General features: G+C 38.8%; 1 protein-coding gene across 1 annotated transcript; it reads left to right on the forward strand.

Moving 5' to 3' along the window:
• Positions 1 to 18: 18 nt before the first annotated feature.
• On the forward strand, positions 19 to 26,274 carry LOC108719672 (peroxisome biogenesis factor 1-like). The gene is given in 21 exon segments (XM_018268864.2): positions 19 to 275; positions 277 to 310; positions 2,730 to 2,876; positions 3,255 to 3,338; positions 4,323 to 4,468; positions 4,767 to 4,797; positions 4,892 to 4,980; positions 5,117 to 5,346; positions 6,454 to 6,624; positions 8,111 to 8,265; positions 9,341 to 9,530; positions 9,787 to 9,953; positions 11,734 to 11,868; positions 12,915 to 12,979; positions 13,066 to 13,208; positions 14,185 to 14,288; positions 15,976 to 16,152; positions 17,825 to 18,043; positions 20,609 to 20,800; positions 22,176 to 22,303; positions 26,121 to 26,274. Coding segments are annotated over 21 exon segments (2,742 nt in total). The 5' UTR covers positions 19 to 216; the 3' UTR covers positions 26,197 to 26,274.
• The last annotated feature ends 895 nt before the right edge of the window (positions 26,275 to 27,169 follow it).

The raw sequence follows: 27,169 nt of genomic DNA on the forward strand, positions 1-27,169 counted from the left end.
CTAGAGCACGCATTCATCCGATTGGTCGGAACATACCACTATGTCAGTAGACACAGGGGGAGCGGGACTAATTAGTTGTCAAAGGAGAAGCAGCGCGGAATTTTCCTAGTTAGCTTGAAGTGACACAAACATTAGTAATGAAAGTTCTGCTACATGCACATTCCTCGAATAAAACGCTGGGGTAAAGGGGTTAGTTGTGGGTAAACCCACAGCGGGATGCTAGGTCCTGGGCCAGCCGGGGCTCTGGTTTCTCTGAAACTCACCAGCGCCAAGGACACCTGAGGTGATCGCACAACTGCGCCTGGAGCAGGTAACTATGCGCTGCACGAATAATAGTCTCTGGGAAGGGAGTGTTACTGTGTTTATAGCAGGTATAGTAGGGGGAGATGGTGCCTGTAGTAACAGTGGATAATAGTCTCTGGGAAGGGACTGTGACTGTGGGATAGCAGTTATAGTAGGGAGAGATGGTGCCTATAGTAACAGTGGATAATAGTCTCTGGGAAGGGAGTGTGACTGTGGGATAGCAGGTATAGTAGGGAGAGATGGTGCCTATAGTAACAGTGGGATAATAGTCTCTGGGAAGGGAGTGTGACTGTGGGATAGCAGGTATAGGAGGGAGAGATGGTGCCTATAGTAACAGTGGATAATAGTCTCTGGGAAGGGAGTGTGACTGTGGGATAGCAGGTATAGTAGGGAGAGATGGTGCCTATAGTAACAGTGGGATAATAGTCTCTGGGAAGGGAGTGTGACTGTGGGATAGCAGGTATAGTAGGGGGAGATGGTGCCTATAGTAACAGTGGATAATAGTCTCTGGGAAGGGAGTGTGACTATGGGATAGCAGGTATAATAGGGAGAGATGGTGCCTATAGTAACAGTGGATAATAGTCTCTGGGAAGGGAGTGTGACTGTGGGATAGCAGGTATAGTAGGGAGAGATGGTGTCTATAGTAACAGTAGATAATAGTCTCTGGGAAGGGAGTGTGACTGTGGGATAGCAGGTATAGTAGGGAGAGATGGTGCCTATAGTAACAGGGGGATAATAGTCTCTGGGAAGGGAGTGTGGCTGTGGGATAGCAGGTATAGTAGGGAGAGATGGTGCCTATAGTAACAGTGGGATAATAGTCTCTGGGAAGGGAGTGTGACTGTGGGATAGCAGGTATAGTAGGGAGAGATGGTGCCTATAGTAACAGTGGATAATAGTCTCTGGGAAGGGAGTGTGGCTGTGGGATAGCAGGGATAGTAGGGAGAGATGGTGCCTATAGTAACAGTGGATAATAGTCTCTGGGAAGGGAGTGTGACTGTGGGATAGCAGGGATAGTAGGGAGAGATGGCGCCTATAGTAACAGTGGAATAATAGTCTCTAGGAAGGGAGTGTGGCTGTGGGATAGCAGGGATAGTAGGGAGGGATGGTGCCTATAGTAACAGTGGAATAATAGTCTCTAGGAAGGGAGTGTGGCTGTGGGATAGCAGGTATAGTAGGGAGAGATGGTGCCTATAGTAGCAGTGGGATAATAGTCACTGGGAGGGACTTTTTTTCTTTTCTGGCAACTTAATCATTAAATTGAGGCTCATTTAAAAAATAAGGTAGTTGTGTATTGCATACAGAAAGCCCTTAGTGGAGGTACTGTAAATGGACTCAGGGTTCAACCCTAATGGACTTCTCCTTTTAATAAAAATCATGTTGTAACAAGACCAGGTATTTTGTTAAAAAAACACTGTGAGTATACTGTGCAAGTAAATGTTTACTAGTTAGAATTGCACTCATCAGGAAAGAGGGGATGTAGTTAGCAGAAATCAATGTGGAGACCTTGTTCACAGAGCATTGCAGGAGGCAAAGGAAGGGAAACCTTTGATCCCTGTGTTAAAAGTTATTAAGATTGTGTTTGTGTTAATAAGTGACAGCCACTGTACATAAAAGCACACAAGAACACAGCTTGCGGCCATGACCAGCAGAAGACATCACACGGTTGAAAATGTATCTTCTCTTACAGTGTCAAAAATCACAAGAAGCAATGAAACAAAGTTAAAACTTCTTTAAATACAAAAATAAAATACAAAGATTAGAAAAAGTGAGCCTCTTGCCTCATTGTTTAGTTTACTCAAGGACACCATAACATTGTGGTTTTCAAGTTATTTAGCTTTTTATTCAGCTGCTCTCCAGTTTACCGTTTCAGCAATCGGCTGCTAGGGTCCAAATTATCCTAGCAACCATGCATTGATTTGATGAAGTGACTGGTATAGGAATAGGAGAGGCCCTGAATAGAAAGGCGAGTAATAAAAATTAGCAATAACAATACATTTGTAGCTTTAAAGAGTATTTGTTTTTAGCTGGGGTCAGTGACCCGTATTTGGCAACTGGAAAGCGTTAGAAGAAAAAAGGCAAATAATTAAAAAATGCTAAACAGATAAATAATGAAGACCAATTGAAAAGTTGCTTAGAATTAGCAATCCTATAACATACTAAAAGTTTACTTAAAGGTGAACCACCCCTTTAAAAGTAAAAATACTTTTATGGGGCATTTGTTACCCGGTTTCCAATGTCTAATGTTCATGCAGTGTTTCAGCCCATATATAAATTTGAAGTACTCTTTTTATGAAGATTCTTAGGAATGAGGGCATGGGATATGGGTACAGAATGAAAAATCTTTTATATTAGGCACAGCTTATATAGACATATGTGGGTTATTTTCAGGGATATACAATGAATATGTCATAACTTTCTGGTTTTAGAATCATGTGGTGGAAGTATCATGGAGTGAGCAGGAGCCCGTTTATCTTTGCTGGATGGAGAGTCGGAGTGGCACTTGCTCGGTTACAAATGTGGCAGAACTGAACAGACAGTTTGGTGAGACCCTTGGGTTTTCAGATGGGCAGCAGGTATGAATATGCATGTGTAAATATGGGTTATGGATCAAAGTAATGGATAATAAACAAAGTTTAAATGAAGGGCATACACCTACCAGAATGTCAGAAACCAGAAAGGGCAGTTGCCATGTTTGAACAGCTAGATGGGAGGACTTTATCTCAGAATTACTCTCCCTACCACATACAAATAAGATGTGAATAGTTTGAATGACTATTGGAGGACATATATGCAGTTGGAGAAATTTGCTCATAGAAATTGTATTTTGTTTTTTTTTGGCTTTATTTCTTTCCCATCCACAAGAATATATCCGATCTTTTAATGAGCTTATATGTTGGACACTGTATGAGTCATCTTGGATGCTTGTAAAATAATATTGTCCTTCTGTCCAGGTCTTCCTCAAGCAATGCACTAATGTTATTTCTTGTAAGACGGTCACAGTTGAGCCCTTGACTGCTGATGACTGGGACATACTGGTAAGTCACATTGTTTAATTTTAAAAAATAATATTTTGCAATTTACTGCATACACACAGGTACATATTAAGCCAGTTACATCCCATAGTTTTATAGTTTATTTTGCTCCAACAGTATTTGTTCACCAGAATGTCAAACTTTCCTGTATTAGATGTTTTGCAGTCCCATTACATAGCCTGGCATGGTTTTATATGAAGTTTTTAATCTTTCCACACTCTGAGGGGGTTATTTACTAAACTCCAAATGCAAAAATCACAAAAAATTTGTGATTTTGTTTTTATAAAATCGGCCTTTCAAAAAAATCAAGATTTTTTTTGAATTTATTAAACCCAGAGGGAGGAAAAGTCTGAATCTGAAAATCCGGCACCTCAGACCTGTCAAGGTTGCAAATAAGTGAATGGGTGAATTCCCAAAACTACCCAGAAGTTTTCAGGCAAAAATCTTGAGTTTTCGGGTGAAAAATCAAAAACAATTCGTGAAAATATGATGAAAAATCCGGAAAAAATGGTGAAAATCTGATTTTTTTTTCCCCCCCTCAAAGCAGATTTTTGGGAAAATTTTATAAATAAGCAAAAAAACCCGAGCGGATTTGATTGGAGTTTGTAGCAGAAAATATTGTGATAAATTCGGACTTTGATAAATAACCCCCTTATTGATATGCACCTAATTCCATACCATAAATTTGATGGGAGGTTTAGATGATAGTTTGGATCAAGAAATTAGATTGTTAATATAACATATAAAAAAAAAACCCTCAGCACTGGGATATTAATCTTGTGCCTTTGGAGTTTTCTGATATGGCTACTTTGACATGCCTTGCTGTATAGCTCTCATTTAAATTAGATTATTAGGGGGGTGAGTATTTTTTGCTAAAGCCATGAAGTGTGATTTTGCACCAGCAATATACTAGCAACTTGCTCTAAAATGCCTTTAGGCATCTATGACATATTTAATGGTGGTAACATATTTTTTTTTTCTTTTCAGGAACTTCATGCTTCACCCCTTGAATCCCATCTTTTGGATCAAATTAGAATAGTTTATCCTAAGGCTATATTCCCAGTATGGGTTGACCAGCATACCTGTATTTACCTTCAGATTGGTAAATGCACCCGTGGCAGTGACAAAGCATAGTACAGGTATGGGACCTTTTATCCCCTGCAATCCAAGGCAATTGTAGTGGGACATTGATTTTTACTATTGAATGCTATTCTCATGTCTACCAGGGAACCGTTTTCTTGTTCTCATTGTTTGTTGTTAGGCTGCTGGGGGTCAATAGACCAACTTGCAGAGTGAATGAAGTTTATCAGAGCACAAGTGACATGACTTAGGGCACCTGGGATACTGACAACATGTCTAGCCCAATGTCAGATTTCAAAATTTTAAATTTAAAAAATCTCTTTGCTCTTTTAAAAAATGGATTTCAAAAAGTAAGTCTACTAAAGGAGAGCTATTAATGTATGTGCTTTGAAAAAAAAATCATGTTTTCCCACAACAGAATCCATTTAAAGATAAACAATCCCAAACCCTGCCATAATGCGTTTTGTTTTTAACAGGTTAATCCTGAGCCTGCACCCACAGAAGAGCCTCACAGACACCTACATACAGATCAAAATCTTTTTTACTTGAAACTGCAAAATTTAGGGTATGTAACATTTAAACCTCATGTATAGGAATTGATACTAACATTTTTCCTGTTGTACAATAAAATATACACAACAAATAAGTCTGCTTTATTTAGTCTTTCTTGATTAATGTTTCATTTTACATTTCTGTTACAGAGGGGTGAGTAATCTGGGGAATTCATGCTATGAGCATGTTGTTCATTGTCTCATGGGAAATCCAGTCTCCAGACAGCTGGTTGCTTCTGCGTCTGGACTTCGAAGTGGAGGAGTTCTTCTTTATGGACCAAAGGGAAGCGGAAAAACAACTCTAGCAAAAGCCTTATGTAAAGAAGCATCTGAAAATCTGGAATCACATGTAGAAGAAATTAAATGTAAAGTATTAAAAGGTATAAATGTCTTATGATATGTTAGATTAAAAGTAAACCCTAAAAATGAATATGGTTAAAAATGCCATATTTTATATACTGAACTTATTGTACCAGCCTAAAGTTTCAGCTTGTCAATAGCAGCAATGATCCAGGACTTCAAACTTGTCACAGGGGGTCACCATCTTGGAAAGTGTCTGTGACACTCACATGCTCTGTGGGCTCTGAGCAGCTGTTGAGAAGCTAAGCTTCGGGTTGTCGCAAATTATCAAGCAGAAAATTAGCTTTGTCTGTAATATAAGCTGATGCTACAGGGCTGATGATTAAATTCTGATGGTAGTTGCACTGGTTTCTGTGCTGCCATGTAATAATTATCTGTATTAATTACTAATCAGCCTTATATTGTGACATTTCTATTCTATGTGTACTGTATATTGTGAGTGGGTCCCTAAGCTCTGTAAGTGACAGCAGCACAGAGCATGTGCAGTGAATTAGCAGAAAAGAAGATGGGGTGCTACTGGGGCATCTTTGGAGGCACAGATCTTTACTGCTAAAGGGCTTTGGTTGCCTTGGGCTGGTACAGAAGCCCAAAACATAATGTACAACATTTGTAGCCTACTTCTTTAGTTAGGCTTTAGTTCTCCTTTAATAGATCAATAAATATATTAGCCATTGCCTATGTTACAGTTTGTGTAGAGTGATGCAATAAGCGATGCAGCGATCGTTTCAACAGGGATTACTAGATCCCTATACAGGTATGGGATCAGTTATCCAAAAAACTCAAAATTATGTAAAATCTGTTTCCCATAGACTCCATGTAATCCAAACAATCCAAATTTTTAAAAATGATTCCCTTTTTCTATGCAATAATAAAGCTGTAAATAATAAAGCTGTACCTTGTACTTGATCCAAACTAAGATATAATTAATCCTTATTAATAACAGAACCGGCCTATTGGGTTTATTTAATGTTCACATGGTTTTCTTGTGGACTTATGAGGTATGATCCAAGATCCAAATTACAGAAAGATCCGTTATCCGGAAAAAACCCCAGCTCCCGAGAATTCTGGATTACAGGTCCCATACCTGTTTATGTATATTTTGTCTAATAAATATGATTCTCTTTTAGGGAAAACTTTTGAAAATATTCTTCAAACACTAGAAGAAACCTTTGAAGAAGCAGCCTGGAGGCAGCCATCAGTTATACTTTTAGATGACCTCGATCAAATTGCCGGTGCAGTTTCTACACCAGAAATGGAGCAGAGTCCTGAAGCATCTCAAAGCAAACAACTTGCATATGGTAATCCAGTACATTACCTGTAGAACACTAACCTAAATATGAAATATATAAATCATATAAATCTCGCCCGAAGCCTAGTAATTCTGCAGTGGTGGCTTTAGTTGCACAACATAAATTATTAGATTATAAAATGGAAATATTAGTGGGCGTCTGTAGTAGGTTTTATCTGCACTGAGGGGTGTTGCAATTGTATGTCACATGCTCAAGCTTTACTATTAAAAATATAGACAACATGAAATTTAGGGATGCACTAAATCCAGGATTCGGTTCAGTATTCGGCCAGGATTCGGCCATTTTTAGCAGGATTCGAATTCGGCCGAATCCTTGAGCCTGGCCGATCCGAATCCTTAAAATCATGTGACTTTTCGTCACAAAACATGGAAGTAAAAATTTTTTTTGCCTATTTTTCCCTCGCTGATTTGCATATGCAAATTAGGGTTCGGATTCGGTTCAGTATTCGGCCGAATCCTTCACGAAGGATTCGGGGGTCCGGCCGAATCCAAAAAAGTGGATTTCATCATGTAATGAAATTACATGTTGTTTCTTTGTGTGCATCTTTGGGCCATTCCTTCAGAAAATATGTTATAGATGGATTTTTCCCTGAAATTAGGGACATTAAAGGTGAAGTTCACTTTTACATGAACTTTTGGTAGGTTATAGTATGGCCAATTCAAAGCAACTTTTCAATTGTCTTAATTTTTTTTTTTATAGTTTTTTGTTTTATTATTTGCCTCTTTCTTCTGACTTTTTCCGTTTCTGATCCCTTCTGAAAACAAATGCTTTGAAGGCTACAATTGTATTATTATTGCTACTTTATTTATTACTCATCTTTCTATTCAGGCCCCTCCTATTCATATTCCATATACTCTTATTCAAATCAATGCATGGTTGCTAGGGTAATTTGGACCCTAGCAACCAGACTTTTGAAACTGCAAACTTGAGAGCTACTGAATAAAAAGCTAAATAACTGAGAAACGACGCATAATAAAAAAAGAAAACCAGTTGCAAATCGACAGACAGTGTTGGTCTCTTGAGATGGGGGGTGGTGATGTTGCTCCGCAATAGCTGATGACCTCTGTTTCCGGATTCCTGATGTAAATGGCAACAGTTTCAAACTAATGCCAAGAAGTTTTGTGTAAGGACACTTACTGGCCAGGAGGCCTTGTATTGGGGCAGTGCCGGCTAGAATTTAAATTGCTGGCGGGATGGCACTTGGAAAGCTTAGTTTTCCGAATTTGCCTCACATGGAAACTTCGGGGGGATTTCGGAAAGCCGAAGTTATCCTGCCATCCCTCCGGCAATTTACATTCTAGCCGGCGGGAAGGCAGTTCGGGGAGATTAATTGCCTGAAGAAGAAGCGCTGGGCGACTAATCTCCCAAAATAGCAGCGTGTGTCTTTGCCCTTCAAGCTTCCTTTCATATTAATTTGTGATATTTAGATGTAAATACATTCATCGCTAACTTTTATAATGTCATCCTATCTTAGCTTTGAAAGATTTAATAAAGAAAATCATTTCCATGGACACTTTGGTTTCTGTAATCGCTACATGTCAGTCTGAACATTCTCTGAATCCTGTGCTAATTTCTGAGCAAGGAACACATCTTTTCCAGTGGGTTAAAGCTATCCCACCGCCAACACAGGTAACTATAGGCTGCATAGAATCCATCCCATCACCAACTCACTAATTGTAGGATGCCTTAAAGGAGAACTAAACCCTAAAAGTGAATACAGCTAAAAATACCATTTTTATTTACTGAATTTACTGCACCAGCCTAAAGTTTCAGCTTGTCAATATCAGCAATGATCCAGGACTTCAAACTTGTCACAGGGGGTCACCATCTTGGAAAGTGTCTGTGACACTCACATGTTCAGTGGGCTCTGAGCAGCTGTTGAGAAGCTAAACTTAGGGGTCGTGGCAAATTATCAAGCAGAAAATGAGGTTGGTCGGTAATATAAGCTACAGGGCTGATTATTAAATTCTGATGCTTATTGCACTGGTTTCAGTGCTGCCATGTAGTAATTATCTGTATTAATTACTAATTAATTACTCAGTCTTATATTGTGACATTTCTATTCTATGTGTACCTAAGCTCAGGTCCCTAAGCTCAGTAAGTGACAGCAGCACAGAGCATGTGCAGTGAATCAACAGAAAAGAAGATGAGGAGCTACTGGGGCATCTTTGGAGACACAGGTCTTTACTGCTAAAGGGCTGTGGTTGCCTTGGGCTGGTACAAAAGCACAAAACACAATGTACAACATTTCTACCTACTTCTTTAGTAAGGCTTTAGTTCTCCTTTAAAGCTATCCCACAATGAATTCCAGTAAGGCACTAATGGGCTGTTTATGCACAGTGAAAGAAAATGGAATTCAAAGTGAATTTAAAATATGAGCTCATTAAATATTTTTGGTGGTTTTTTTGGAACATCACCAAATAAAACAATGAACAACAATGAAACAATGTTGCAAGCCTGCTGATTAAAAGAGATTGAGGAGAGCAGATTCCTGTTAAATCATTTTAAGAGGATTTTTTTTTAGAAACCTCATCAGGGCATTAAAGGGCATGTTAAACCCATTCAGCCAGCAAATTTGGAAATCTTTAGAATGTAATCAACTGTTTATTTGTTTATACTAACAGTAATAACAGAAATAGAAATTGTGTGAACTGTAGAAACAAAAAGAACATGGCATGAGATTACTTTTTCTGGTATATTTCAGGAAGAGAGATCTGAAATGCTACGCTGCGTGATAGAGAACAGGCTAAATATTGACACTGCTAGTTCTAGAGACATTGACTTCCAGTATCTTGCAAGAGAAACAGAGGGCTTTGTAGCAAGAGACTTTACCATGCTTGTTGAACGAGCCATCAAGTCTAGTGTGTCAACCCGACGGATTTTCAGGAAACAAGGTAACGCATTTTGCTTCATCATCTTTTGGTCCAGCTTTTTTTGAACAGCACTATGTCTTTAAGCCCATTAGTGCTTTGAAGTTCTGTACAGGCCTCCATCGTCTGAGTCAGATTTTATTATAGGGGAGGGTTGCTTTAAAAATTGACTGAATACGTGTGTGTTACTATGATGTGGTGACATAGCTGTGAAAGTCTCTCTTTTCAGTTTTGTGTATGAAAGGTAGTAATCTAAAGTTTTGTTGTTTTTTTTTTGTAGATTTGGTTTTGTCAACGACTGACTTCCAAAAAGCTCTGAATGGATTTACTCCATTGTCCTTAAGAAATGCACAGCTGCATAAACCAAAGAAGCAGGGCTGGAACATGGTGGGAGGATTACATGATGTTCGCCAAATTCTCAAGGACACCGTTGAGTTACCAGCCAAGGTACTGGCCTTATGTTGTTGCTCACATGATGTATTCCAGAGTTCACCGTGACTCCATGATGACACACAGGAATAAGCAAAGTGATTGTAATATTGTTTATTAGAACACACTGTAGACTTAAATACAAGTCCATTTTTTAATTACTGTTATTTTTATAGCTCTTAAACCTCACTGGGGGAATTGAACTACGCTTAGCTATTCCCCTCCAGTAGGCAGGTCCATTGGAGCCCTTAGTGCTGTAAGAGGTACCTACAGTAAGTGGGGTGTATCTTCCTTTAGAGCCAGATAAATGGGTTGCAGCTGGGGATCAGGAGTCAGGCAAGATGGTGAGTATAAAAAAAAGTTGTTGTGTTCATCTGCACACAGGCTTGTCAGGAATCAAAGCACTTGTCCTCTCTCTTTTGTGTGGAAGGGGACATGGGTTATTGCTATATAATGCCTATAATAAGTGTTGGACAACCTGTTGAACATTTTCAGACCACAATGTCCTTCCTCTGAGGAAAAATTCAGAAGTCAAATACCCAGCAAACATGACATTCTTGGGAATTCCGCTGATTTATTTTTCTTTAAAGGAACAACAATAAAATTTACTGTTTCCCTGCAATGGTAAACCTGGTGTGTTTGCTTTAGAAACACTACTATAGTTTATATAAACAAGCTGCTGTGTAGCCAAGGGGGCAGCCATTCAAGCACAGGATACACAGTAGATAACAGATAAGGTCTGAAGAATCCCATTGTATACGACAGAGCGTATCTTTTATCTGCTTTGTATCCTGTGCCTTTTCTCCTTTTTCAGCCCCCATGGCTACACAGCAGCTTGATTGTATAAATTATTGTAATGTTTCTGAAGCAAATGCACCAGTTTTACCAGTGCAGCACAACACTGCATTATATTGTCATTACTTTAAAAGACTTACATTCTTTTGGTGTTACTGTTCCTTTAACCATAAAAGGCTGGTTTCTGAGCTGATTTGACAGCTGGGGAGAACTCTGTATTTGTTCCGCAGGGCTATGCAAAAGTTGGGATTGATCGTGTAAAGCATAGAGGTGATGGACTTTGCTCTATTTCATCTCATGAAAGTACAGACCATTACCCTAACAAAACTGGCAAAACACATACTAGAATTGCCACTTGTGCCATTGTGATATGTGTAGTAATACACTTTTTCTCCTTGAGAAAGTAATGTTTTGGCAAATGGCCTTGTTTACCATTACCCAGAGGTCCTGATAGAATGGGGATGCAGATCTCTATGCCTTGGGTGCAGAAATATGAATCAAATGGAAATAAGGTCAGAGTTAACTCACCAAGTGTAGGAGGAGGTTAAAGTGCACTGCCCTGAACCTTCAGCTAAGGGAGCGGATCCAAACCGTAATGCAGTTGAGTAGGCACCATTCCTCCACACAGACGTATTAAAATTCAAGTCGATTTGTTTGGTTCTATTTAGGCATTGCGTTACGTGGTTTGTATCTCGGCAGATACTTAATCATGGGTGCAGAAATAGGTCAGGTCTATTAAGCAGCTATGCTTTAAAATTCTAGATTTGAGGCCAGAATTTGTGCCATTCTGATTTAGGCAGTGATCTAGTCAAAACCCTTTCCATTTTGTCAGGCTTTTGGGTTAAAGTGACTTTGAAATGTTTGTTTTCATATAACCCACTTTCATTGTTGTATCGTCTGAAACCTGTTTGATGCAAATACATTGGCCCACTGTATTAATGTTTGTTCACACAGGTCTGACATGTAATTTGTGTTATATTAAATGTGTACTCTTCTTTCCCAGTATCCTGAGCTATTTGCAAACCTTCCCATACGCCACAGATCTGGAGTGTTGCTGTACGGTGCACCTGGAACAGGGAAGACGCTGTTGGCTGGTGTTATTGCTCATGAAAGTCGAATGAACTTCATCAGTATTAAGGTAATTTATTCCCCTAATCATTAGGGAAAACATATGTAGAAACATTGCCCCTAGGTTTAGGAGTTTGAAAGATTTGATATGTTAACAAAAATCTTACAGCTTTTTGGTTGCCGATGCAATCAAACATTAGGCTAGGCCACACTTATTTCATAAAGAGGTTACAGAAATATGACAGAAAGGTGATAATATTCATACTTTATTACCTTCAGTGATATCCCTACAAAGACTTTCACGTTGGCTCCTCACTTCCACTGGTTTTGGGCATTTTAGGGAGCCTGTCTCACAGTTTGGGTGTCACTCGTCTAGGATTTAAAGATGGAATCCTACCATACCATTTTAAGTGAGTCTCATATAAAGAGAGATGTTATCTCAGACTTGGATCTCTGATCTACTGGACGTGGTTATTTATGCAAGATCATAGCATGCTGTACATAAATGGGGTATAGATTGTGGTGCCAGATTGAGCCTCATGCAAGGATTTGTTTGTAAAACTGTTCAGAAGAGAATCTCCGTCCACCACCTTTTGCGTCAGTTTGTAGCCTTATGATTGGCCATCATTTTGACTGTAGCATATGTATATAAGTGGCCTTTTAACCATGTTAAATAAAACAGATAATTTTAAGCAACTTTTTATTTGTTTTCCTGCTTTTCAGCTCGCTAACTCTGAGTTAGTCAGCGACTTGGAGGGGGCCCACATGGGACATAACTGTTCAGTGAGTTTGTAATTGATCCTCCACATTCAGCTCAGATTCAAAAGCAACAGTTATGGCCCATGTGCCCCCCCCCTCAAGTCACTGATTATTATTGTCTGGTAACCAATCAGTGGAAACCAAGAGAGCTGCAAAACAGGAAGTAGTGTTCTGGCTATTATGTTGCACATCCAGTCACTCCAGCCTTTATATATTACATTTTTGGCTAACTAACTATAATAGAAACATTTTTTATTTTGCACAGCCTATCTATTTACCCAGTTTTTATTTTTACACTGAAACCTTCAGTGAAAGTTTATATTAAAATGTATTTACCCGTCATTGTTTTTTGTCTAGGGTCCAGAGCTCCTCAGTAAATACATTGGGGCAAGTGAACAAGCAGTGCGGGATGTCTTTACCAGGTTACTGTTTTATTCCTTACAAATATACATTTAGATTTGTTTCATTTTAGCTTATAATGACTGACACAGTTGTTGTGTCCTTCTAGAGCCCAGGCTGCTAAGCCTTGTATTTTATTCTTTGATGAGTTCGATTCCATTGCTCCTCGGAGAGGCCATGATAACACTGGTGTAACTGACAGAGTGGTCAATCAGATGCTGACACAACTCGATGGAGTGGAAGGATTACACGGTAATTTTCTGAACTATTAGGTGCACTTTCAATTAAGCTTCACCTTGTTTAACAGAACTTTGCAAACTAAACACATTTTCAATTAGGATTGATAATAATAATTTAGTTTTACAATTTTTATTGTATTTACCAGCAAAATACTCATACTGGCCATCCTACAGTTCTGTAACATCCTTGTATAGCAGGGGGTGCCATAGCCGAGAGCTATGTCTGGAAGAGTAAGAGAAGCACTGACTTTGGGCTTTATTGCAACTGCACCTTCTCTTCCTCGCTGACTTAAAATGTAACAGGAAGAAGTGTGGAAGCAAAAGACACAACTCTGTCTGTTAATTGGCTCATGTGACCCAACATGTATGGTTTGTTTGGTATGTTTGTGTGCACCGTGAATCCTAGGATCCCAGGGGGCGGCCCTTATTTTTTAAAATGGCAATTTTCTATTTATGATTACCCAATGGCACATACTACTAGAAAAGTATATTATTATGAATATGGTTTATTTACATGAAGCAGGGTTTTACATATGAGCTGTTTTATGCAATATCTTTTTATAGAGACCTACATTGTTCATGGGGGGGTATAGTTTTCCTTTAACAAGAGACACCTAAGTGTAAGGGAAGATTCCATATAATCGGGCAGGACTAATGAATAGGCTACCGTAGGCTATAGCCTAGAAGGCCAGAGTGTTTTCTTTTCTTTAAAAAGTTTAATTTTATCTGTGCTGCTGAGCCTGGATCTGGTCGGGAGGGGTTTACTGTATCTACTGGGAGAAGATTATTTATATTTAATTCCATCTCCGGACAGACCAGCGTAGCTAGCAGCTCTTTTATTTAATTGTTGTATATTTCTAATCTTATGGAGAGGGAGTAGCCTAGATGGGGGTGGAGTGTAGTCTAGGACCTCACACCTCATTAATCTGCCACTGCCTACATTAAGAACCAGAAGGAATATAACTGAAGTTGGTTTATTATTTTGATAGGAGTATATGTTTTGGCTGCCACTAGCCGCCCTGACTTGATCGACCCTGCTCTGCTCAGACCTGGATGATTGGATGAGTGCCTTTATTGCCCCCCGCCAGACCAGGTGATGGAGTGGGATATGCGGATACTTTTACTTAGACACAGTTGTCACAGTTGCACAATTTATCTCAGGAAAGCAAAATGATTTACCCCTTGGAGTACTGCATATGAGACCTGTGTCCAGGACCACTTGTTGCTAGACAATGCAGTTTTTTGAAAGTGTTTTAAATGCAGTGTTGCCTTGCACTGGTAAAACTGGTGTGTTTGCTTCAGAAACACTACTATTGTTTATATAAATAAGCTGATGTGTAGCAATGGGGCAGCCATTCAAAGGAGAAAAGGCTCAGGTTACACAGCAGATAAGCTCTGTACAACATAATGGTGTTATCTGTTATCCACTATTTAACCTGTGCCATAGAGCCTTTTTTCCAATTTCCACCATTGCTACACAGCAGCTTGTTTATATGAACTATACTAGTGTTTCTGAAGCAAACATCAGTTTTACCAGTGCAGGGCAACACTACATGATATTTTCATTAGTTTAAAACACTTTAATTTTTTAGGTGTTACTGTTCCTTTAATGATATATAGGATGCAAAGCAACAACACCACATTCTTACACACATACACAGTTTTATTGCCAGTGTTTTTGCACTGCTCTCTCCTTTTGTATACTATCCAGGAGTATGTGTATGACCAGGACTGCACTTCCATTCTTCACATAGGAAAGGAAAACGGGGGAACAAAGTTAAATTTTTTTTACCTTAATTGGCACAATATTTTGCAGATAGTAATTGCACTTATTGTCTGGATATACAAGAGGTTTTTTTTGTATTTCTGGTTACAATTACTTGGAAAGGAGGAGCAGATTATTATTTAATATGGGGGAAGAAAGGCCTACATTATTCATTTAGTACTCTGATCACTTTTGGTTTCATTTTAAATCTCTTCAGACATTGGATTTAAGGGCAGAGACACACACTGCAATTCGGGGAGATTAGTCGCCCGGCTACAAATCTCCTCTTCTTCGGGGCGACTAATCTCCCCGAACTGCCTCCCCTTCCTTCCCGCCGGCATGAAAATCGCCAGCGGGATGGCACTCAGATCGCCTCATTTTCCAAAGTTGCCTCACGAGGAAACTTCGGGTGACTTCGGAAAACTAAGCACTCCGAGTGCGCTGACGATTTTCATTCTAGCCAGCGGGAAGGCAGGGGATGCAGTTCGGGGAGATTAGTCGCCCGAAGAAGACGAGATTTGGCGCTGGGCGACTAATCTCCCCGAATTGCAGCGTGTGTCTCTGCCCTTAATGTGCATGTATTTGCCATGGGATGATTTGGAATAATGTTACCTATATAGCCTGGGATGGAACGTCTCCCAGTATTTCTTTTGTTTGTTGAACATTATGGAAGTACATTTTTCATGTTTCTGCTGTTGAGTTTATCCATTCCCATTTTGTTATGGGAGTTGGTGTATTCCGATTTTTGGACACTTGTGTCTAGACAGAACAGAGCCATTTCTAAATTATTCTCAACGAAGCCAGGTTTTGCTTTTCAAAATTTCAAAATTTCTTTCCAGAAAGAGACTTTTTATTTTATTTTTTTTGGGGTGCTTTTCATCATATTCAACAGAAATGTTTAAACTTGTGGAGCAGCTATTCATTTTAGAAAAGCCAGTATACATTAATTTATTTTTTCATTTGAGTAATTAAAGCTTAGATTTGTTGCCAAACTCCTGTTTTATATTCTGTACAGGCCTCACGATTTGAAATCTTTAAAGGCCTCAGCCATTCCATGCTTTTAGATGAAAATGTGGACTTGAAGCATATTGCCTCTCTGACGGATCATTTCACTGGAGCGGATCTCAAAGCCTTGCTGTATAATGCTCAGCTGGAGGCAATACATACAAACCTGTCAACAACCCTTCCTCAGGTATTAGCATCTGTGTAGCTACATTTTCTCTATGGTACTTATTGGCCTTTTATATTAAAACACCTGTTATAATTATGTGCCTTTTAAAATAAATAAGCCTGTTATTTAGGTAGGCTTTATATAATAAATCTATTTTACAGATTAGATCTTGTGTGTTGGGAAATACTTTTAGCAAAAGAGGCACAGCCCCTTGCTCTTAAAGTAGACCTGTCACCCAGACATTAAAATCTGTATAATAAAAGTCCTTATCAAATTAAACATGAAATCCAAATTCTTTTTTTTTATTAAAGTGTTCATAGCTGTTGTAAACTAATTTAAAAATCTCAGCTGTCAATCAAATATTACCTGCCCCTTCTCTATGCCTTAGATGTAGAGGCGGGGCAGACAATTACTTTCACTTTCCATTCAGCACTTCCTAGATGTCACTGCTCTCCCCACATTCCCCCAGTTCTCTTAACCATTTAATTGTGTAGCCAGGGCATGGGGATGGACATCAGGTCCCCTGTTCTGGTGCACAAACAAGATTCTGAGATGATGCAAGGCTTGTCTTAATAACAGTGTCCACAAAATGGCTCCTGCCTGCTTGCTGTAATTATGAATTCCCAGACTGATGGAACAAAATTCAAATAATCCATACAGTGTAATTAAAGTTAATTTTGCTTAACTAACATGATAAAATAGCCACTCGCCAGTAATATATAATCAGGAAAAAAGAGAGCTGATACCTTGTCTGCTACAAACAGGGGAATCCCAAACTTTATTCCATGGTGCTCACAACACATCAGTGTTCAAACATTTCGGGGACCTGAGGGTCATTGAGGAAGGGCCATGCGGTCCCGAAACATTTGATTGCTGTGAAGTGTTGTGAGCTCCATGGAATAAAGTTTGTGATTCCCCCCTTTATAGGGATACTGTCATGGGAATTTTTTTTTCAAAATCCATCAGTTAATAGTGCTGCTCCAGCAGAATTCCGCATTGAAATCTGTTTCTCAAAAGAGCAAACAGATTTGATTTTGAAAGCTGACATGGGGCTAGACATATTGTCAATTTCCCAGCTGCCCTCAGTCATGTGCCTTGTGCTCTGATAAACTTCAGTCAATCTTTACTGCTGTACTGCAAGTTGGAGTGATATCACCCCCCCAGCAGCCTAACAACAGAACAATGGGAAGGTAACCAGATAGCAGCTCCCTAACACAAGATAGCAGCTGCCTGGTAGATCTAAGAACTCAATAGTAAAATCCAGGTCCCACTACGATACATTCAGAAACAACAGCCTGCCAGAAAGCAGTTCCATCCTAAAGTGCTGGCTCTTTCTGAAAGCACATGACCAGGCAAAATGATCTGAGATGGCTGCCTACACACCAATATTACAACTAAAAAAATACACTTGCTGGTTCAGGAATGAAATTTTATATCGTAGAGTGAATTATTTGCAATGTAAACAGTGTAATTCAGAGATAAAAAACAATCATAAAAATCAAGACAGAATCCCTTTAATGTTGCCATTGGGCCATGGTAACTTCCGTTTTGTTTTAGTGCAGCTCTCAACTGAACACTAGGGCTGTAACTGAAACAAAGGCTAGTCAGTGAGCTGCCTGTTGACATTGATCCCACTTTAATTTAACGTTGATTGATCGCATTGTCATGCAGTTTTTTTCTCTTGATTTTTCAGGACAATAATTCTGGCTCTGACAGTGATATGAGCTTGTCTTCCATAATATTCCTGAACCACAGCAGTGCTTCTGATGACTTGGGAGACCAAGTTCTGGACCAGTCTTTACCTTCCTTGGATATGATAAAGCTTCCCACCGAAGACATTCATTCCAGCATGTGGCGTCTTTACTTTGGAAGTTCGTATGATTCAGACCTGGGAAACTGCAGTTCAGAACAGGTGATTTCCAAAGATTATTACAGACTGGCCGTGCGTGCTGTTGGTGGATAACCTGCATTGTTTTCTCTGTAGGATTAGGACTGTTTTCACTTTAATGGCCTGTGTCACCAGAAACCCCAAAACGTTGCACTTCACTCCGCTTTAAATAAACACTAGAAGTGTTCATGCAGACGTGTGCCATTGGGTTTTTCTTGAGGACTTGCATTGGGAGGTGGCCGAGCCTCCACCTGTGTGCACCAGGCCCATCTTCATCAGCTTACAAGTAGGGTGTGCGTGAATACACAACTTTTTCTGTGTCCCCAGAACCACTTTATTATCAATGAGTTTACTCCGTTAAGTGAAAAGATAATTACACAGTGTCCATGTTGCATGCAATCACACATTTTAGCACTACACAGATCCTAATAGAATTTGATAAGGGAAACTGTTGTCACAGATTTAAACGGCTGTTTTTCAGTCTCACCAGCCACTCCATTGTGTATTCAGGAATTCAGGGTGACAGCTTTATCAAGGCCATAAAATTCTGTGTGACACCCAGCCCTCCCGTGGGAAGTTGTGACTGTCCATCTTCTGCCTCTCTTTAATAATTGATTTTTTGTCTTACGTGACAATTTATCCTGTATAGCAGGCAAGGTATAAAGCTGCAGAGTTTATAACGTGAACCTCTTGGCATCTGTTTGGGTCATACTTAAGGGACTACAATAACCAGCAATATTTTTTGGCACGTTTTCCACTTAAGTTTGATTAAAAACATATTTTTAAAGGCCACTTAAGCATATACATAAACACTGAAGCATTTAAAGAGGAGAAAATCTATATTCACTAGTGAATGCCAAATGTTAATCCCCCCAGTGATAGTAATCGCATATCTGTGACCCCGAGCTGATGCTCCTGTTAGCTGAAAGCTGCATCGGCCTGGGGTACTTTTGTAGGACAACACATTGTGATATTTTGCACTTCATTCTTCTCTGTGACCCCAAGCAATCTGTAGGTACTACCAATGGGTGTAAGATGCAGCAGGGCCCTCTAATTACCACCTGCATACTATAGCAAGTGTTATTTGCAGGGCTGTGTTGCTTCCACATCACTGAACTTTGGACCTTGCAACTGATTTAGTGCTTGGTGCAAAGTGAAGATCCAGGTAACTAAGTATTAAAGGGGTTGTTCACCTTCAAACAACTAGTTGTTTTCAAATCGATCACCAGAAATAATGACTTTTTCCAATCACTTTCTATTTGTGACCGTGTTTTCTAATATTGAAGTGTAAAGTGTCATTTTTCACCTTCTAAAGCAGCTCTGGAAGGGGGTGGGTCGCCGACCCTCTAAACTGTTGTAAATTGATACATTTAGTTGATACATTTCTTATCTTTGTCCCTGCTGAGCAGAATCTCTGGGTTTCTGAAAATTGTAACAGAATCTGCAACTGAATTACTGAGCTGCCAGACTCAAACACCAGAGACACGAACATTCAGTTTTAAACTTAGATTTTGAAAAAACTGTAAAAAAATAAATAATGGAAAGTAATTGAAAAAAAGTCTTTATTTCTGGGGAACGATCTGAAAACAACTGAGATGAAAAAAGTGTTTGGAAGGTGCACAACCCCTTTAAAGGAACAGTAACACCGAAAAAGTTTTTTAAAGTAATTAAAATATCAGGTACTGTTGCCCTTTACTGGTAAAACGGATGTGTTTGCTTCAGAAACACTACTATAGTTCGTATAAACAAGCTGCTGTGTAGCAATGGCGGAAATTGAAAAAAGGCTATATGGCACAGGTTAAAAGATCAGTAACATAAATTTATTTTTAAAAATGTTTGTTTCTTTTTAACGAAAAAAAAAACACCAAGACAGTTTTAACTTTTAATTTGCAAAGCTTTTATCAAGAAATTTCTTACTGATTCTCTGCTTGCGCTCCTCTTCAGAAACGGCGACTATCCATTGTGCGGCGCTCGATTTCTCCTCCCTGCCTTCTATAGGAGATAGCCAGGGAGGAGAAATCGAGCGCCGCACGATGGACCATCGCCCTGTCGCTGTTTCTGAAGAGGAGCGCAAGCAGAGAATCCATAAGTCATTTCTTAATAAAAGCTTTGCAAATTGAAAGTTAAAACTGTCTTGGTGGGGTTTTTTAAAAAAAGAATATATTACTGGTCCTTTTAAATAGTGGATAACAGATAACACCATTATGTTCTACAGAGCTTATCTGCTGTGTAACCTGAGCTCATTTGAATGGCTGCCCCCATTGCTACACAGCAGCTTCTTTATATAAACAATAGTAGTGTTTCTGAAGCAAACACACCAGTTTTTTTACCAGTGCAGGGCAACACTGCATTATATTTTTATTACTTTAAAACGGCTTTCATTTTTTGATGTTACTGTTCCTATAAGGGACTAGCCTGTCTAATGCAGTACAGCAAATTATAAACAAATCTATCTATACGTTTGGTTGCTTTTGTATATAACTGGAACCATCTTAGGGTCAAAATGTGTATTGCTGGCAAGCTCTTGCAAATATGTACCAGTATATAGGAACAGATATAACCGCTCTCTTCCTCCAATTGTCTTTACAGACTTCCCAGAGCTTATCTGAAAGCAATTCCATTACACATGAGTTTACTGGGCCGACTATAGGAGAATTAGTGCCTTCACAAGCTCTAGTGTTTATAAGCAGCTCACCAGAAGATCCCCAGCAACACAGGCAGGAACAATGTCACAAACTAGATGATGAGATCAGTGTACCCAAGGCCAACTGCATGAATGTGGTATAATGTTACATCTACTTTTGTTCCATTCCCTTCCCACACCTGTCTTTACATGCTTCTGGGTATACTCTGCAGTATAGATGCCTATTGAAGAGTCCTATCAATTTTTTTTATGGATGCACCGAATCCAATTTTTGTGATTCAAACGAATCCCTGAATCCTCCATGAAAGATACTGAACCAAATCCGAATTTGCATATGCAAAAAAGTCACGTGATTTCCCGCCCCTACTTTTTACATATCCAAGTTTGGTTGGAAAAAGGCCGAATCCGGAACCGAATCCTGTATTCGGTGCATCCCTAATTTGTTTCACCTTCCATTTATCTGTTACCCCACACATGTCTGCTCTGCTCTATAAAACCCATCACCAAATATATGATGAAGTCACATGTTCTGGTGAATAATTCATTCTAAATTGGGACATGCAGTCAGCAAGGAAATGAAGCCAAACACTATAATACAAGAAATTATTTCAATGAGTAATCGACCTTCCTTTACCATAGAAAGTTAATTTTCACATGAGTTTTAAAGGAGAACTAAAGCTTAACTAAAGAAGTAGCTAGAAATGTTGTACATTATGTTTTGGGCTTCTGTACCAGCCCAAGGCAACCAAAGCCCTTTAGCAGTAAAGATCTGTGTCTCCAAAGATGCCCCAGTAGCTCCCCATCTTCTTTTCTGTTGATTCACTGCACATGCTCTGTGCTGCTGTCACTTACTGAGCTTAGGGGCCCACTCACAATATACAGTATAAGGCTGATTAGTAATTAATACAGATAATTATTACATGGCAGCACAGAAACCAGTGCAACTAGCACCAGAATTTAATAATCAGCCCTGTAGCATCAGCTTATATTACAGGTCAACCTCATTTTCTGCTTGATAGTTTGCGACGACCCCTAAGCTTAGTTCTCAACAGCTGCTCAGAGCCCACTGAACATGTGAGTGTCACAGACACTTTCCAAGATGGTGACCCCCTGTGACAAGTTTGAAGTCCTGGATCATTGCTGCTATTGACAAGCTGAAACTTTAGGCTGGTGTAATAAATTCGGTATATAAAATATGAAATTTTTAGCCATATTGATTTTTAGGGTTTAGTTCTCCTTTAAGAAGCAGAAACAGTGTATTGATAAATATCCGTACATACAAAGTGTCATTTTGAAACAAATTGGAAGAGCTGTCCTGCGGAATTCATGTGCAACTGGCAGTAAGTATTACAATGTGGCAAACAGCATTTTCTTCACTTACAGACATACAATAATGGTACCATGTAAGTTTACTATCCGCAGATAAAATACTTTCTTTTTCTTGCCTTTCTGCTCACAGCGTTCATTGAGTGTAGCATTGTATTCTCCATTTGTGCCTTTTTATTGTTCCAGGTCTATGATTCTCGCAGCCAAACGGAGCCCAAGAAGAGTCTTCTGATAAAACAACATCACGTTATGAATGCGCTTGCCAGCACAAGGCCTTCTATAAGCCAAGAGGACTGGAAGTTTTTTAACCGCCTGTAAGGAAAAATCCTCATTCTTGTATTTAGTCACTTAAATTATTATGATTTTCCTGTGTGCGCTGTATGTTATTCTGATCTCAGCCTTACTAACACTGACACTCCCAAAGCTTCTTGCTATAGGAATTGTACTGTGAACATGTTCTTGGTACTGGCAAGTTCAGATCATTTAATAGAACCTGCCATTATAGCTCTACTCTGTTTACATTGTATATCTGTAGCTGCCTATAGTTTCTGACTACTGACCCTTTTTTGGGTGTCTGATACAGTGTAACCTTTGCTCTCTCCATATATATATATATATATATATATATATATATATATATATATATATATATATATATATAAAATATATATATATATATATATATATATAAAAATATATATATATATATATATATAAGATAATCAAAGGACTCGCACTCCAATTTCTTTTTCGTGAATAAACGTGTTAATTTATTTTTTGTTGCATTTTTCCAACGTTTTGGCCCACATTAGGGCCTTTATCAAGGATAATGTGCATGTGTTTAAGTGTATACTTATATAGCATATAAAATTGGCGCCAAGTATGACGTCATAGGCAGAAAAAAACTTTACAATACAATATAATCCATTGTACAAACTTAAATGCAGTACCTCCAATTCACCACTAGGTGTCATAGTTGTGCTTCAAGTGCTCACAGTGATGTCACAAGAAAAGTGTCCATTTAATCAACCAAATGTGTCCATAAGCCTGCAAATTTATACAAGAATAGATACTTAGTTAACCCTTGACAGAAAACATTTCAATGTTATCCAAATATACTGTTAATGTATCAATATGTTTTTCTGTTCACCTTTATCATAGGCACAATAAACTATTTTCAAAAATAATCAGTTTTCCACTCATCTCTGTCTGGGTTAATCATTGCCAATGAGTTCCCTATCAGGTTAGAAAGCAGCTCAATACCAACTGTCCGTTGAGTCCTTTCGGACTTACACAATCAAGCTCATGTATCCAAAAAGCCTCTTTCCTCAATAATGCATTATCGGAATCTCCACCCCTTGTCCTTACTGGTACTTTCTCAATGGGCATACATCTGAAGGCGGCCGGACTGTGTTTGGCCTCTGCCCAATGTTTGGCTACCAGTTGTTGGGAGATATCTTGCTTCTTATTTTTAGCCTTTTCTTCCCTATCAGGATCTAGTGCAGCCCTGATGCTGGCCCGGTGCATTCCAATCCTCTCTTTGAGCATTCTAATGGTTTTTCCACAATAAATCAATCCACACGGACATTTGATAATATAGACCACCATAGTAGTTGTGCATGTCATCCTTTGCTTTATTTCATACTTTTTGCCTGTCCTGTGATGTAAAAAATGGCTCAGTTCCAGGCAGTCAGAATATATATATATATATACTTCGTGGGTGGCCAAATGAGGCAAAAATCTGCTTTTTTTGTGCCCTCACCAAATGAGTGAATATGTATGACCGGCTACTTTTTTTTAAAGGGTTAACCTACCCCTTTAAAGAAAGTAGAGAAAATATGAAAGGTTCATTGAAGCAGAATAAAGAAACCAATGGTGATGTTTTTATTCAAGTGTTGTAAGTTTTATCCTTCATTTAACATAAAAAATAAATAAAGACAACTTCTAATATTTTAATGAAAACCCTGTATTTCCAGGCAGTAGTCTTAGCTCTCTGTAAAGCAGTGATCCCCAACCAGTAGCTCGTGAGTAACATGTTGCTCCCCAACCCCTTGGATGTTGTTCCCAGTGGCTTCAAAGCAGGTGCTTCTTTTTCAATTCCAGGCTTGGAGGAAACTTTTGGTTGCATAAAAACGGTTCTATTGCCAGATAAAGCTTTCTGTGGGCTGCCAGTCCACATAGGGGCTACCAAATAGTCAATCACAGCCCTTCGTTGGCATCCTCGGGAACTATTTTCAATCTTATATTGTTCCCCAACCTTTCTTACATTTGAATGTGGCCCACGGGTGAAAAAGATTGGGGAGCCCTGCTGTAAAGCTAGGGCTCTCTTATTCTTACACTTAGGGGGCAGATTTATTAAAGGGCACCTGTTGGGTAAAAATGTTATCCCCAACCAAAGGTGCGGGTTATTACAGCCCGCATTCTGGTTGGGGATAACAGTATGTTTTTTTAAAAAAAATTTTTTAATGCCCCCCCCGCTATTGCTAGGCTACCCGCACCAGGAGGGAGCTCCTGGTCCGAGCAGCCATGTCCATTCTTTTGAAAAGCTGCTCCAAACTGCTCATTATGCGCATGCGCGTGTCGTCACATGCTTGTTATGAGCATGCGACATGGCTGCTTGCACCGGGAGCCCCATGTAAATTAAAAAAAAAATTTGTGTCAAAACTCACAAATTTGAATTCAAAAGCACCAACTCGAATGTAAATTTGAATGTGAGATTTATCACACCTCAACCCTGGAAACAGTTCTAATTCGAATATTCATCATTTATTGAACCATTTGAATTTAAATTGCCTTCCTGACATTTGAGTTTTTTTCCCCTCTAAACTCTATTCAAATTCTAATCAAATTCGATTAGAATTCTTGGGTCGGGACTATTAGACGTTTGAGTATTTTCATAAATAACCTCCCATTCGAGTTGTGAGTACATTCGAATATATTAGAATTTAAAAAAAATTCACATAAATTAGAAATTTGACCTTTGATAAATAACCCCCTTATTCACGCCATCAGGTCAGACCACTTGTGGCACTGGCACACATAGAAATTCATATGTTGGATTAAAATGTTTAAAACAATAATGCTAATTCTAAATACAGGTGTGGGACCTGTTATCCAGAATACTTGCGATCTGGGGTTTTCAGCATAAGGGATCGTTCTATAATTTGGATCACCATACATTAAATCTGCTTAAAATTAATTTAGACATTGAATAAACCCAATTGTTTTGCCTCTATTAAGGATTTATTAATTCTTCATTTGTCATTTATTACAGAGAAAAAGAAAATCCGTTTTAAAAATCGGAATTATTTAATGAAAATGCAGTCTATGGGAGATGGCCCTCCTGTAATTTGAACTTTCCTGTATAACGAGTTTTTTTTTTTTTTTTTATGCAAATACATTTTTGTATGTTGTTATGGAGAAATTTATGTTTATGGCTGAATTTTCCATTTTCCCCAACAGTTAATTGTGCTGCCCCCTAACGTTCCCAGGAGGAATAGGAAGGAATTAAATTTTTGATTTCCAGTTAAGACATTACTTTTGAATTACTACTATGATGCCTAATAGCAATGGGCGAATAAATTCAGCAGGCGCGAATTTCCGCGTTTTTGCTTGCGGTTCGTATAAGTTGCCCGCGTCAAAACCGTTGGGTGCCAACATTATTCGGACGCCCATTGACTTTAACGACAGCATCAAAATAGACGCGGATTTCAAAATTCAAGTTTCGTTAATTTTTTGCGTTTTTTAAATTTTTTTCGCTATTTCTCTAAACGGGACAAATTCGCCTATCAGGAATGCCTAACGATAGATTTATACATCTGGCACAGCAAGAATATAAACACCTAATTTTGGATCATATGCCACAACACTCAATGATTCCCCCTCTCCCCCCAGTATCTGCGCTGTATGAGAATCAAATCAAATACACAAGGTCTCTTTTTATCTCCAGTCAACCAATTTATTATATCAATTCAAGTGATGGAAGTATATGGGATCTATTACATTAGGGAGTAGGTACACTTGTTGAACCCAATTTCCCAGGGCTGCCATGTTATATGAACAGCCCGATTTGTTAATATCAATTAAAACAATCATTTTCCTGACTTCATTTTTTCCTTTTATTCTTTCTAGATATGAAAATGTTCAAAACCCAAAGCAAACGAACAGGGAAACTTGGAGAAATGGACAAAAAGTGACCCTTGCATAACAACAATCGCGCTGACTCCTGCAAATTGTATCTAATCAATTATTGATTAATTGTAATTAATAAATGATTTATTTTTTATTGTGCCTTTGTTTGTAACCTCACAGAGCAATGTTATTAATAACTGCTGTTATAAAGCAAGGATATACAGTATTTCTGTTGTTTTGCTGAGGGAATGAAGGATTCCTATAGAACTTGGTAAGGAAGTTGGAGGAAGCTTAAAATCACATGATCAGGAAAAATGATGAACAGCACCATCCACAAAGGAGAAGCTTAAATATAAAGAATATAATAAAGATATGACGCCTGACCTCAGACAAACAGTAACATTTCAGGTCGCCAGTAAACCACTATACAGAGTAATAACATTTCCCAACACCCTATTACTAGACAAATGCACTAAGGGGCAGATGTATTAAGGGTCGAATATCGAGAGTTAATTAACCCTCGATATTCAACTGGGGAATTAAAATCCTTCGTCTTCGAATATCGAAGTCGAAGGATTTTGCGCAAATAGTTTGATCGAAGGAATAATCGTTCGAAGGATTATCCTTCAACCAAAAAAAGATAGAGAGGCCTATTGGGACCTTCCCCATAGGCTAACATTGAGTTCGGTAGCTTTTAGGTGGCGAACTAGTGGGTCGAAGTTTTTTCTTAAAGAGACAGTACTTCGACTATCGAATGGTCGAATAGTCTAACGATTTTTAGTTCGAATCCTTCGATTCGAAGTCGTAGTCGATGGACGAAGTAGCCAAAAAAACACTTCGAAATTCGAAGTATTTTTTCTTATATTCCTTCACTCGAACTTAATGAATGGGCCCCTAAATGTGTGCTGCAAGATGCTGCGTATAAACCAGTCGAACCCAAAAAGTGGCGTGAAATGTTAAAACCTCTTTTGGATGATTACTCACAGAACCAGTTGTCTGTAACTAGGGATGCACCGAATCCAGGATTCAGCCTTTTTCAGCAGGATTCG

The sequence above is a fragment of the Xenopus laevis genome, chromosome 6S, assembly GCF_017654675.1.
Source record: "Xenopus laevis strain J_2021 chromosome 6S, Xenopus_laevis_v10.1, whole genome shotgun sequence".
In the NCBI taxonomy this organism is placed as follows: Eukaryota; Metazoa; Chordata; class Amphibia; order Anura; family Pipidae; genus Xenopus; species Xenopus laevis.